This window comes from Malaclemys terrapin, chromosome 4 (genome assembly GCF_027887155.1).
Source record: "Malaclemys terrapin pileata isolate rMalTer1 chromosome 4, rMalTer1.hap1, whole genome shotgun sequence".
Taxonomy (NCBI): domain Eukaryota; kingdom Metazoa; phylum Chordata; order Testudines; family Emydidae; genus Malaclemys; species Malaclemys terrapin.
Window position 1 is genome coordinate 138,998,890 of NC_071508.1, and position 13,115 is coordinate 139,012,004.

Genomic DNA, 13,115 nt, shown 5'->3' on the forward strand with positions numbered 1-13,115 from the left:
AAAATATGGCTCCTTATGTACAGTTACTGGATACTTCCGGACTTCTAAGTAATTTCTCGATTTCTAAGTCTCCTGGGTCTGTCTTTCAAATGGTGTGAGCTCAGTATTCTTCCTTCTTGAATTGAGCTTCTTTGAATCTTGCTAGGGTTTAGTCACTTTACAAAGGCTCACGGCAAGTAGAAAAACGGGGTTGAACTTATCAAAGATGAAAAATCTGCCCCGCCCCATAGTGGGTTTGACAACTGAGAGTCATAGAGTCTAAACCCAGAAGGGAGCATCAGCTCATCAAATTGGACTATTTTATATCTCAGGCCACCAACGCCACCTAGCAACCTCACACTAACCCCAACAAGCAAAATTAGATCCAGGTATTACAGCCCACAGTTACTCTGTGTTCGTTCAGCATTTGGCACAATAAGCCCCAGTCCTGGTCGAGACTTCTAAGAAGGGCTACAGTGCCAGTATACATAATAATTCTTTGCCTGTGTGTACTGAATTTCTAATCACTGTGGTCTTGAGTTATCCCCTTGTAACCAACTTCCTGGCGGTGTTGCCCCTTTTCTTAGTGGACTGTAGCCACTAAACCGGGGGTGGGCAAACTTTTTGGCCCAAGGGCCACATCTGGGTATGGAAATTGTATGGTAGGCCATGAATGCTCATGAAATTGGGTGGTGGGGTGCGGGAGTCGGTAAGGGCTCCGGCTGAGGGTGCGGGCTCTGGGGTGGGGCCAGATATGAGGAGTTCAGGGTGCAGGAGGGGCTCCTGGCTGGGGCAGGGGGTTGGGGTGCAGGCTCTGGAGTGGGGCTGGGGATGAGGGTTGGGGGTGCAGGAGAGTGCTCCAGGCTGGGACTGAGGGGTTTGGAGGGCAGGAGAGGGATCAGGGCTTGGCAGGGGGTTGGGGTGCAAAAAGGGGTCAGGAGTGCAGGCTCCGAGTGGTGCATACCTCAAGCAGCTCCCAGAAGCAGTGGCATGTCCCCCCTCCAGCTTCTACATGGAGGCACAGCCAGGTGGCTCTGCACGCTGCCCTGTCTGAAGGCGCCGCCCCTGCAGCTCCCATTGGCCGTGGTTCCCAGCCAATGGGAGCTGCAGGGGCAGGGGCAACTTGCAGAGCCCCTTGGCTGCCCCCACGCATAGGAGCCGGAGGGGGGGCATGCTACTGCTTCTGGGAGCCGCGCAGAGCAGGGGATGCCCCCGATTCCACTCCCCAGCTGGAGCACCTGGACCCTGCTTTCCAGCAGAAGTTTGAGGGCCAGATTAAAACATCTGGAGGGCCAGATGCAGCCCCCAGGCTGTGGTTTGCCCACCCCTGCACTAAACTCTGGCATGGACCTCTGTTAAATACTTGGTGAAAATCTAGATCCATAATTTTCCCTCGGGGCCATTATGTTTTAAAGGGTGACAGGTTGAAAAACATATAGCTCAGTGCAAGAGGAATGATGTTAAACAAGACTTTGCCTGTATGTGTGCAGCCACAGAAGATTTTAACTGTGGCCTATTGATACGGCAGCTTTTCTTATAATGAAAAGCTATGACCTACAGGCATATCACTTTGTGCCATGATCTCATCAGATTTCACACAATAAGCAGGGTTGGACCAGTGTGATAGTTGAATGGGAGACCTCAAATAATGCCTGTTTGTTGCAGGAAATACTGTGGATGATTTAGTAGATTGCATTCTTTCCTCTGAGTTAATACTGAATGAATGCCCAGTTGGCAGGGCTGTTTTGAATTATATGTAAACTCAAAGTCTTGATCGGGTGCAGTCATTATAAATCTTGTGGCACTTCTCAAAGAATTAAATCTGGCATCCTGGCCAAATTGCAGCTTAGATAATTTTATTTTCTTTACCTATAATTCTCCCTGCTCTTCCACGTAGCGATACTATATTTAGTTTCCTAGCTTACATTGTTATTCTGTTGTGAACTGTTTATCCAGATGCTACATTTCACCCCAGAGCTGGCTGCATTTCAGCAGTGGGTGAAGTGATTTCTCTATGTAGCATAGTTCATATATCAGTTTAATATTTGTAAAGCAATTTAGGATCCTTTGGGGTAAAGAACACTCTATAAATATGCTTTTAACATATCTCTTTTCAGTATTCTCGGTAGCGTCCTCTTTTTAGGAAGTAGGAAGTTCAGTAAGCATGCCAAGTATCTGTTTGAAAAGTGATACTGCCTTCATTTTTTCTTTTGTCTAACTGAACAAATTTAAAATCTAGAATGCATTGGTGATGGGAGAGATTCGCTTAACTCAATCTCTATTTAAAAAATAACAGTCTAACACAGTGTCCGCGAGCATTCTAAAAGCCAGTGTTTTTCAAAGGATGGCGTTACTGGAGCATTTCCTCACAGCTGATTTCAAGTGTGGGGGGAGGTGAACACGGGACATTTTTTCCTAGCTACAACCTTTTCTTTCTCTCTCTTTCTCACTTTCACACACACCCCCACCACAATCACACGGACACACATACACCTTCTTTGACATGCTGCCTGACCGACAATGTAGTGACCCCTTTAGGTGATTCTTGTATATCCTTTGCAAAATTGCAGACGGGCTTTGATTTATATTAATTTTAATTACCGGTCATGTACCACATCCTTGCAATGAAGGATAACAGTGATCCCAGAGACAGTAGCCACCGTAGCTTGGATAGACAATGCCACCCTGAAATGGAGAAATAAGAAAAAATTCATGCCAATGCTCATCTTGCTATGACTAGAATGAAAGAGCCTAAATATTTGGGGGGATCACTACGTCAAGAAGGTGCAAATTAGCTTGACACCTACACTGGGCACCCTGCACATGCGATAACTGTGATGATATCGGTCTTTCCTCCCACCTACACTGCGTGTGTCAGAAATGTGCTAAGCCAGGTCCTCCGGTGATATAAACCATCATAACTCCATTGAAGTCTATGTAGCTATGCCAGTTTACATCTGCTGAGGATATGACCTGCAGTTCTGTATTCAAGGCCTATCCCTATTAAACACATTGCCTAGAAATAACAATATATAGTTCCCAAAATGTACATGGTCTGTGCCGAGAGATGAACTGTGCTGAACGGTCCCTGCTTCAAAGAACTTACATTCCCAAGGTATGAATAGGTACAAACAAAAGAGAGCTGAAACATACTATTTGGTTCTAGATGCATATTCCTTGCATTCACATGCACTGCATACATCAGAACCATGCTGCAATATTTTAGACACACATCACACAAACACCAGGCTTGCCAGAAACACGCTCTTCTCTTCTAGATACATATAACACACAGTCTGCACGAGTCAGGAATGTTATTCTTTACTAAATGCATGTTGCATGCTCGCACACAGTCTAATCATGGCCGGGATAAGCTATTCTGCTTTGGGGGTCCATGACATCTACACACACACATTGCATATGTCAGGAGTATGCTATTGTATCCTCGTTCTGTCTCACTTACACTGATCATAGAGAGGGCAAGGAGCTCCCCTTATTTCTCCCCCAGAGCTGGCCAGAATCTTGATGAGTGAAGCCTTGTTCCCAGCTGGTGCTGGTGCTGGTGCTGAAAGGGACTGGGTGAAGGTGGGTCTGTGGACTGTGAATTGCTTTGTCACTCATATGTCAAATGTCATACCTTACCAGGCTGAAACAGCTCATCTCTGAAGCACAAATGACTTTGGCTCACCAAACATTGTAGTAACCAGGGGTTCAGAGACTGTGGTGAAGGTCACCTAGAAAGACAGAACCCAAACTTATGTGTCTTAGTGTTGCCCGTATCTAATATCCATGTGGATAAGCTATTTTTGCAAGATGCCTTCTGTATATTAAGTAGAGAAGAGCATTAATTTTCTGGAGCTTCGAAGGGTCCACTCGGGGAGGGTAAGGTACGGACTCTGTTAAATCAGCAGGTAGTTGGTCTTTTGGGTGTAAAATGTAACAGTCATGTTGAATTCTGTTCTGTGTTTAAAGTTAACCACTGGCCAGGACCCTTTTGTACTTAGGATGGGAGATGAAAAGGAGAATTAAAAAATCCGAGTAGAATGAGAACAGGGTGTGTTTAGTGTTGGGTGAATTGTGAGTGTTTGGTCCTGGGGGGAGGAAGAGAAATCAATCTCAGTTAAAAACAGGACCATGGTCAATATTGTTTGTGTTCTGTTAGTAATGGATGATGAAGAGAAAGACGTCACTTTCCTCTGATTCATTCTTGTTACTAATCGACCTTTGCAGGCTGCGTGGGGGAAGTTCTAACAGTTCGTTCCTATGACTCCAGGTTGTCCCTGTGCAGTAATACCCAGTAGAAGGGGCACCCTGTAATGCACTGCACGTAGAGTGAGCCCAAAAAACTCTTTCCTTTGGCAGGGATCGGAGAGCCCTTCCTTGTGTAGCTGAGCCAGGGCTCCTGCAGTAGGAGTCCTTGCGAACTTGGGGATTGCTCGCTACTGCAGAGCAAGATGCTAAAAAGGATCAGAGAGGGGCAGGATGGAAAAATGGGGTTGTGATTTCATCTTGCCCTTGCACAAACCACACAGCAGGGCTAGCCCACCTTATCCTGGCTGGCTCCAGTATGATCAGGTAGGATGTAATAACTATCTTTAGCAAGCCTGACTCTCTTATACAGTATAATAAGCAAGTGATGTTCTATTGATCATTATTATCTTAGGTGAAAGTCAGGTTTTGGACGGTTCAGAGTTGCCGCTTTTCTTGGCCTTTTCTTGGCCTTGGCTAAAACAAGATATGGTGTTAGTACTCTTCCTTTTAGATTATTTTATATGTATGGATGGCTACACCTGGTATTTTATCGTCTCACATAGCCCCACATTTGAATATAAGACTGGCCAGTTAAGGTTACTATAAGTTTATTACACCACAACACAACTTTCCTTTCTCTATTAAAACCAGTTTTGATAATTAGAAGCCCTTCTTTCTTGTATCAGCCATATTTTAAGCTTAGCATCCTCTCCAGACCTGTCTTGCTAGCTGTTACATTTTTAAAAAATTTTGAACCTATGTTTTTGGCAAGGACTTATTACACTTGCTTAGCTGCCTACATTTGTACACAAGTGAATAAGCAGATATATTTTCTTACCCAAGCTAAACTAACCTTAACCCTTTTTATTCTAAAACCCTCCTACAAGCCCAGAGAGGGACTGTGTCTACACAAGACATTGTCTCCACAGGCGTCCTCCTGGCACCTGCCCATACACAAAGCAGCGGCATAACTGTTAGTCTAGCAGGGATGGGGAAGGAAACCTTTGACCTCTTTCTGAGCCATCCATTTAAGTACCTTACCAGTCAGCCACTGGCCTTGGTACACCAGCTGTCCACGTTCAGTGTTCTGTGGTCAGAAAAATGTGCATGTGCTCTGCCTAAGTAGATCTCCCTTGGAAAAAATAACAAACCCTCTGTATCTTCATTTAGAGACTGGGGCTTCAATTAAATGTAATTAATTGCCTCTTTAATCAAAGGCAGCTTCTATTAAATGTATTTTCTCTCCCCTGTGGCTTGCATGATAGAGGTGTGACTACTGCAAGAGGGCAGGGGCTAATCAAGGGCAGCTTCTAAATGAAGATATGAATGTATTGCATCTAGGTCAAATGAAAGCGTCTTCCATGAGTCCATGCCTTTTAAACTGGGCTTATAATAAACATGTTAATTTTCTACATTATTATAAGCAGCTGCATCTTCTAGCGGCCCAGAAGAATATATTTACTGTATTTGAAAGGTTTCTGTGAGGAAGCCGTGGGAGCTTTGATGTCCACGTTGCTTTCAGATTATCTCAGTGAGATAAATTCCTCCCTACTATAACTCCATTCAAGCCAATGCAGTTGGCCTTACATCTTAAGATGGGTTCATTTTACATGAGGCTTGAAAAGAAATATGTGTTTGCATATACAGGCAGATCTTGGAAGTATATATTTTAAAATATTTAATTACGGCCACGTATTACTATGATTTATTATTACGGCCACTGGTGGTGGCTCCCTGTCAGGCTACCTTGTCTCACTGTTTTCTTGTATTCCCCTGTCTCTCTGTCTGTATCCATCTGTCTCGTCTTATGCTTAGATTGCAAGCTCTTTGGGAGCATGGACTGTCTTCTAGTTCTGTGTTTGTACAGCACCCAGCACACTAGGGTCCTGGTCCATGATACTCAATACAAATAATCATAACCATAAAAGGCTGAGTTTTACTTTGTGAAAAAAGTGGAATCGATTGAGCACCCAAAATCTGTTTTAAAGTGGACATGTGGAACCATTTGATCGAAGCGTGGCCCCCACTAATCATTCACACCACAGACTATGGGACAAGGGAGTTTTCCTGTCCTGCCTTGCAATCACTCATTCCAAAAAAGAAAGAAACCAAAACTAGCAAAATGGGACTGAGGCATTTTAACAAAAAGCTTTGGGCTCTGATCAATGTCACCCTGTGGAGTGTTTTGTTTAGCAGGCTGGTTTGTAACATTACCCTGGCTTGTTCGGTTCAGCGCCTTTGGGGGCACATGCCTTTCAATCACCTTCCATAAGCAAATGCAATAAATTTCCTCTATCCCATCCTTCACTCCCGTTCTGCCACTCTGTGGCTAAATCTGCTTTAGATGTGCCCCATTTTGTGTCTCTGACTCTTTCTCTGACTAGGTCTGTTCCTTGAGTGTCCTGTTTTCTTGCTACTGATTCACAACAATTCTTCTGATCTCTCTGATGACACCGTGTATTCTTTCTTAGCTTAGGCCACCTTCATTTGCCTCCTACTTTCTCCTGCGATTCCCCACTACCAGTCTATCCACATTCTAGTTCTTATGCATCTTCTGTTTAGTTCTGTTTACAGAAATCCTGTTTTCTCCTAAGACACCAAACAAAGACCAGTTCATCAGATCATTGTATGGTTTAGTTCCAAACCAATTCCTGAGCTTGAGCTCGGGCTCATTCTGCCAGAGAAGCTTGTGGTCTGATAATGCTTCATGGCTGCGCTCCGGCATCTCTGGGTTTGCCGCCTCCGTTATAAAAGTAAAAAAATTGCTTGAGCCCGGGCACCTCTATCATTACAAATTAAGCACGAGGTATGATATTGTAATAGACTGCATTACATTAGTCTTAAGAAAAACCCTCACTTTTGAATTACTTGACACATCCAAACTGAGGACATTGCAATCTGTGTGACCCTATGTTCCTGTCTCTGTTACCCTCATTATCCCATGCTTCTTCCCTTATCGGTTTGTTTGTTTATTTTGTTACACCCACTTGTCTTAAATTAGACTGGACGCTCTTCAGGGCATGGACTTTTCTGATCAGGACCATGCTGTTTCTACATCTTCAAATAACATTAGCCATAGTTTGGTGTTCAAAATCATTGTCTTCTCACCGTGTTTTGGGTTTATCCCTCACAGATTATTTTCCGAAAAATCAGCGATGTCAAGAAGGAAGAAGAGGAGCGTCTGCGCCAGAAGAATGAAGTGACCCTGAGCATCCCTGTGGACCACCCCGTGAGAAAGCTCTTTCAGAAGTTCAAGCAGCAGAAGGAGATGCGGAATCAAGGCACAACACACATCGACCCAGAGAGGAACCAGCTTCAAGTGGAGAGCCGTACCATGCAGAATGGGGCCTCCATCACTGGCACAAGTGTGGTCACTGTGTCTCAGATCACACCCATTCAAACATCCCTGGCTTACGTGAAAACCAGTGAGACAATCAAGCAGAACAACAGGGACGCAATGGAGCTTAAGCCAAATGGCAACCCTGAAAAATGTCTCAAAGTTAACAGTCCCATCAGGATGAAAAATGGGAATGGGAAAGGGTGGCTTCGACTTAAGAACAATATGGGAGCCCCAGAGGAGAAAAAGGAAGACTGGAATAATGTCACAAAGGCGGAGTCAATGGGGCTATTGTCCGACGACCCCAAGTGCAATGACTCCGAGAACAGTGTAACTAAAAATCCATTGAGGAAAACAGACTCTTGTGACAGTGGAATAACAAAAAGTGACCTTCGTTTGGATAAAGCTGGTGAGACTCGCAGCCCCCTAGAACACAGCCCTATCCAAGCTGATGCAAAACACCCCTTTTACCCCATTCCTGAGCAGGCCTTACAAACCACACTACAGGAAGTCAAACACGAACTCAAAGAGGATATCCAATTGCTAAGCAGCAGGATGACTGCCCTTGAGAAACAGGTGGCAGAGATTTTAAAAATATTGTCTGAAAAGAACGTGTCCCAGACCTCTTCCCCCAAGTCCCATTTATCACCCCAGTTGCCCCCCCAAATACCTTGTCAAGATATTTTTAGTGTTTCAAGGCCTGCATCACCTGAATCAGAAAAAGATGAAATCCACTTTTAACATATACCTATGTGTATATATGTATACAGTATATATGCAATTGTGTATATATGCCTGTATACATATATATATGTGTGTGTGTACAGTAAATATATATACATATATATTTTCACTTGCATCCAATATGACTTGAACACAACAAGGATTTTGATATGTAAATATTGCATGTCCAGCTGGATTCTGGCCTGCCAAAGAAAACAATTATTAACATAGATATTGCTTGTATAATATGCAGTTGACTGCATGCACACTTTACATTTATTTATAATCTCTATTATGTAATAAAAGGATTACTTTTGTTTAACAAAGGCAATGTTACTATTTAAAGAATCAGGGTCCAACCTGCCAATATTGCCATGACAGTTTTGATCTCAGGCTGGGTGAACTGAGCGTTTCTTTCCTCACTGTCCTCTCTGCTGAGTTTAAACGGTAGATTAACATGAGACCGAAGACATGCTCAGTCTTCTATTAGAATCACTTCCTGGTATTGTTCCATTGTGTTATATTGTATATCTAGTGGTAGATTTATGTTTCCCATAAAGGAAGTGGAGGAGTCAGCTGAATTTAAAGGGACAGTAGGCGATGGTCTGAAATGTTGGAAATTATCACTGGGGGTGTTCTGCATGCAATGGATTTTATCTCAACTGCCCTCCTCCTCTTAACATTATACATAAGAAACAATAATAATGAATGATTATGTACAAAATAGCAAAACAAAACATCTCTCACACACATCCTGTATTTCTTTTTGCTTGTGGGAAGGCAGAAACTGTTACCTGAAAGCCTCCTTTTAACAACATACTTGACACCAAACGGTTAGAATAAACTTATGTCGATTTTTGTAGCAACACTTAGCTACAGCGTCTGAGTCTGTCAGGGTATGTGTACACTGCAGTTAGACACCTGCGGCTGGCCCATGCCAGCTGACTCGGGCTCACAGGGTGCAGGCTAAGGGGCTGTTTAATTGCAGTGAAGAGCTTTAGGTTTGGGCTGCAGTCCGTGCTCTGAGACCTCCCACCTCACAGGGTCCTAAAGCCCAGGCTCCAGTCAGAGCCCAGACATCTACACTGCAATTAAACAGCCCCTTAGCCCGAGCCCCACGTGCCAGAGTCACCTGGCCCAGCTCAGCCTTGGGTGTCTAATTGTAGTGTCGACACAACCTCAATGTCTTTGTTAGAAACTCCATTTTTTCCAGGGTTGATGGTAGCTCCCAAAAAATGGCTCCTGGCTGAGACATCACATGAAAGGTCTCAGTGAGGGAGAGGGAAATCTAGGCTCAACTCATTGGGAGGTTGTAGCAAGTGGTGTCCAAAGCCTGACATTAAATGGTTGCATTAATCCCCCCCCCTTTTTAAAGGATGTTTGTAACTCTAAACTTGCCGGGGGGGGTAGATCAGGCTGTGTATTCACTAAGGGTGACATTCACTTCATGCCCATCGAGCCCGGGGAATAGGGCTGTGGGAGGAAGAAGTGTGGGAAAGCTGGGGAGATGAAATCCAACCCCATCTGGAGACTGGGTGCCTGATACAAATGCTATTGAACTCAATGAGAGTCTTAACCTTGACTTTGGTGGACTTTGGATCAGGCTGAAGGTGCAGGACTGCAGCCCCTGCACAGCCAGTTGTACAGTGAATGGGGGTCATTCGCTCCTACGACCCCTTACCAGAGCCCGCTGGTGAGCAACACACGGAGAGCCCACATGCAGTGTGTGCGATTGCTTAGCTTACAGCATCACATTCATGCATTGCCAGTGCGGGACATTATGAAGGGTGCTTACACCGGCACTGTCCACCATGGGTGAACTTTACTCAGCTTGCTACAGGATTTTAAAAAGATGCATCTCCCACACTAGCGAGACTTTAAAATCTGCTTGGGCCTGATCCACGGCTGTCCGAAATTGGCACAGGTCCATTGACTTTAATAGAGCCACACCAATTTACACCAGCTGCGCATCAGGGCAAATACTGCTTGTGCAGGTGCTTTTTTCAACCAAAGTGCCCATAGAGGTTTTAGAACATGCGTGGTTGCTGACCTAGACTGACACAATGGACCATAATGACTCCAATGGAGGAGTTCAGTAATGCGCTTTTATGGCCTCCTGTGTCATAATCCCACTTTCTAAAAAGTGCCTATAGCAAATACAAATTTGCACAAAAAGCTTTTACAATCAGTCAGGTAAAACCGATCAATTTTCATAATTAGTGTGCATCCTTACCAATTAGGCTATCAGAACCATTGCTTTTCATCAGGTAACTAAAAAAAACCAAAACCCAAAATAGTTCCCCTGTGCAAACTGAATCATTTATAGCAGTGGAAGTTACAAATTTTCATCCCAGGTTGAACATGCCTCTTCACAGCAAATTGAAATACGTAATTCCACAAAAGGCCATAACAAAGCCAAAGACGTCATTGCGGCTGTTGTGTCAATTCTCATAGGCTTTTAGGACAATTTTCTTTCTTTTCTTTTTTCCCCTTATGCCCCCTCCTTCGGGAAATTCACAAAGTGTGTGGATGCGGGAGGGGGAGATTCCACTTCAACAACAATTGTGGACAATTATTTTCAAAGCCTGGTGCCTAAGCGTCCCACTCACTTGCTCAGTTACATACTTCCTTTTTGTGGCTGCATTTTTGCATCTGCTATTCTACTGCAGGTACAAATCAGGTAGCTGGAGATACATGGGGCAACCACAATTCATTTTGTGGATACAAGTTGCACTTGGAGAAAGGGAGGCCAGACTTAGGGATTTACACCCTTATGTGTCCACAGAGGTGTGGGGACTACATATGCAGCATGTGTTTTGTGGGTACATCTTAAATGCCACGCTTTACAGATTTAAGTGTGTGACTTTAATCTCTGGTTAAAGCTAATACACAGCAATTAATTTTCCTGGGTCCCTCTCCAATGTGCCTAGCTGTTACACATGTTACAGGAATGTGGTTGAGAGTAGCAAACTTGCCAGTTGTTATAGTCTCCGCATCTCCCCTCTCCTCCTTTGCAGTGGAACCAATGTGGTTTTGCTGCGCAGGCCTGAATGGCAATTCTGGGAGCCAGGCCCCCTGCATGTTGTGGTGCACAACTCCCTGCACTTCAGCACAGAGGTTGAGGTTGGGAGAGGAATGCACCGGGGGTAGATCCAGGTGAGCTGTGACTATGCCCATCACCGGCAACTTCCACGGAGGGGTAGGGCACCCTCATTGAGTGTAGAGGCTATTTGCCCGGAAAGGAGGATCTTGCCCCCGAGCCTCCCAGTGAATAGCCTAACTACTCAGACTGTACAGGGGACAGGACTTTGACCCATGTGCACATAACTCCGGTTTCATATTAACCAGTGCCGGCTCTACTGTTTTTTGCTGCCCCAAGCAGCGCGCCGAATTGCCGCCGTGGACGGCGGGGGCAGTCCGTGTGCCGTTGGGGCGGCACACGCGTTTCCGCGGCAGCTTCTGTCTTCAGCCGGAAGACAGAAACCGCCGAATTGCCACCGCGGGCAGCTGAAGACAGAAGCTGTCGCTGAATTGCCGCCACCGTGGAAACGCACGTGCCGCCCTAACGGCACACGGACTGCCCCGCCATCCGCCGTGGCAATTCAGTGTGCTGCTTGTGGTGGCAAAAACACACGGACAGCCGCCCCTTGCAGATTGCCGCCCCACGCACCTGCTTGGAATGCTGGTGTCTGGAGCCGGCCCTGATATTAACAGGAAGTTACATGAATGAAACAGGAGGGGAATATGCCTCTGTGTTATTCTGCAGGATATAACAGGACGTGTTAGGAAGCTTTAGCCTTAACTGTGAATTTCTTTGCCTTTGTGGGGGATTTAGTTCTTTCTCTGTAACTAACGTTAACCAGAACTGCATGGCATGTAAGAGGATGTTTTTTACACTCTTAAATTAGCTGTAACTTCATGCGGCTTTTCAATGAGAGAACATGTAACTAAACGAATCTGACCTTGAAAAAATTTTGAGATAACTGTATCGATTACAGTTCAGGTACAACTAGACTGGTTAAAAATGCATACTGGCTAAAAGCTATGCAGACTATAAACTAGTAAGTTCATGGAACATACAAGGTTTTTCCAGGTTCGGTGTCAATTCTTGTGCCTGTGCTGCTCTTACTCTGATATTCATAGGTGCTGGAAATAAGGGTGCGGGGGGCGCTGCCATGTCCCCTGGCTTGAAGTGGTTTCCATCATATTGCGGGTTTACAGTTTGGTGCAATGGTTCTTAGCACCCCCCACAATACAAATTGTTCCAGCACCCCGATGGTATTCCTAGATCCTCACAAAGATCCACGGAATCAATTCATATCTGTATGAGGCAATACATACAGAGCCAACTTTTCAACGGGAGTGCAATGGCTGTTCCTACAGTAACTGGGGCATGCAAATTGGATACTCCAGTCCTCATTGGCAGCACAAAGGTGTGTTTGCAGGCACATTTTGTAGGTGCAACCTTTGTGGTTACCATTTGGAAAATTTGGCCCATACATTGTTGACTATAAATGAACAATGCATTACATGTTGTTTCATGAAGTAGCATGAATCATTTATCAGGATCATTTATCTTGTTTTCCAGTCCCCTTGTTCCTTTGTTTGCATGATGTGGCTGACGGTGATGTTGAATGGTGTATACTCTTTTCATTAAGGAAGCATGAGTTTGGTGAACCCTGTAAATATCACTCTAATTTTCCAAGCAGAGCAATACAGTGATCTAATGATCCAAATCAAACATGACTAAAAGTGAAACCTACTTTAATAAGTGCAATAATTAAACAAACAAAAAATTCTCTGATGCCTGAATCAGCACTCTAGT

The 13,115-nt window shown here is 44.6% G+C and overlaps 1 protein-coding gene across 1 annotated transcript in view; it reads left to right on the forward strand.

The window, feature by feature from the left end:
- The window catches only part of KCNH5 (potassium voltage-gated channel subfamily H member 5), a 227,699-nt gene extending 219,022 nt beyond the window's left edge, over positions 1-8,677 (forward strand). The window contains exon 11 of the mRNA XM_054027148.1: positions 7,364-8,677. Within this exon, the coding sequence (XP_053883123.1) occupies positions 7,364-8,308 (945 nt within the window). The 3' untranslated portion in view covers positions 8,309-8,677. The remainder of the gene's footprint in view (positions 1-7,363) is intronic.
- The last annotated feature ends 4,438 nt before the right edge of the window (positions 8,678-13,115 follow it).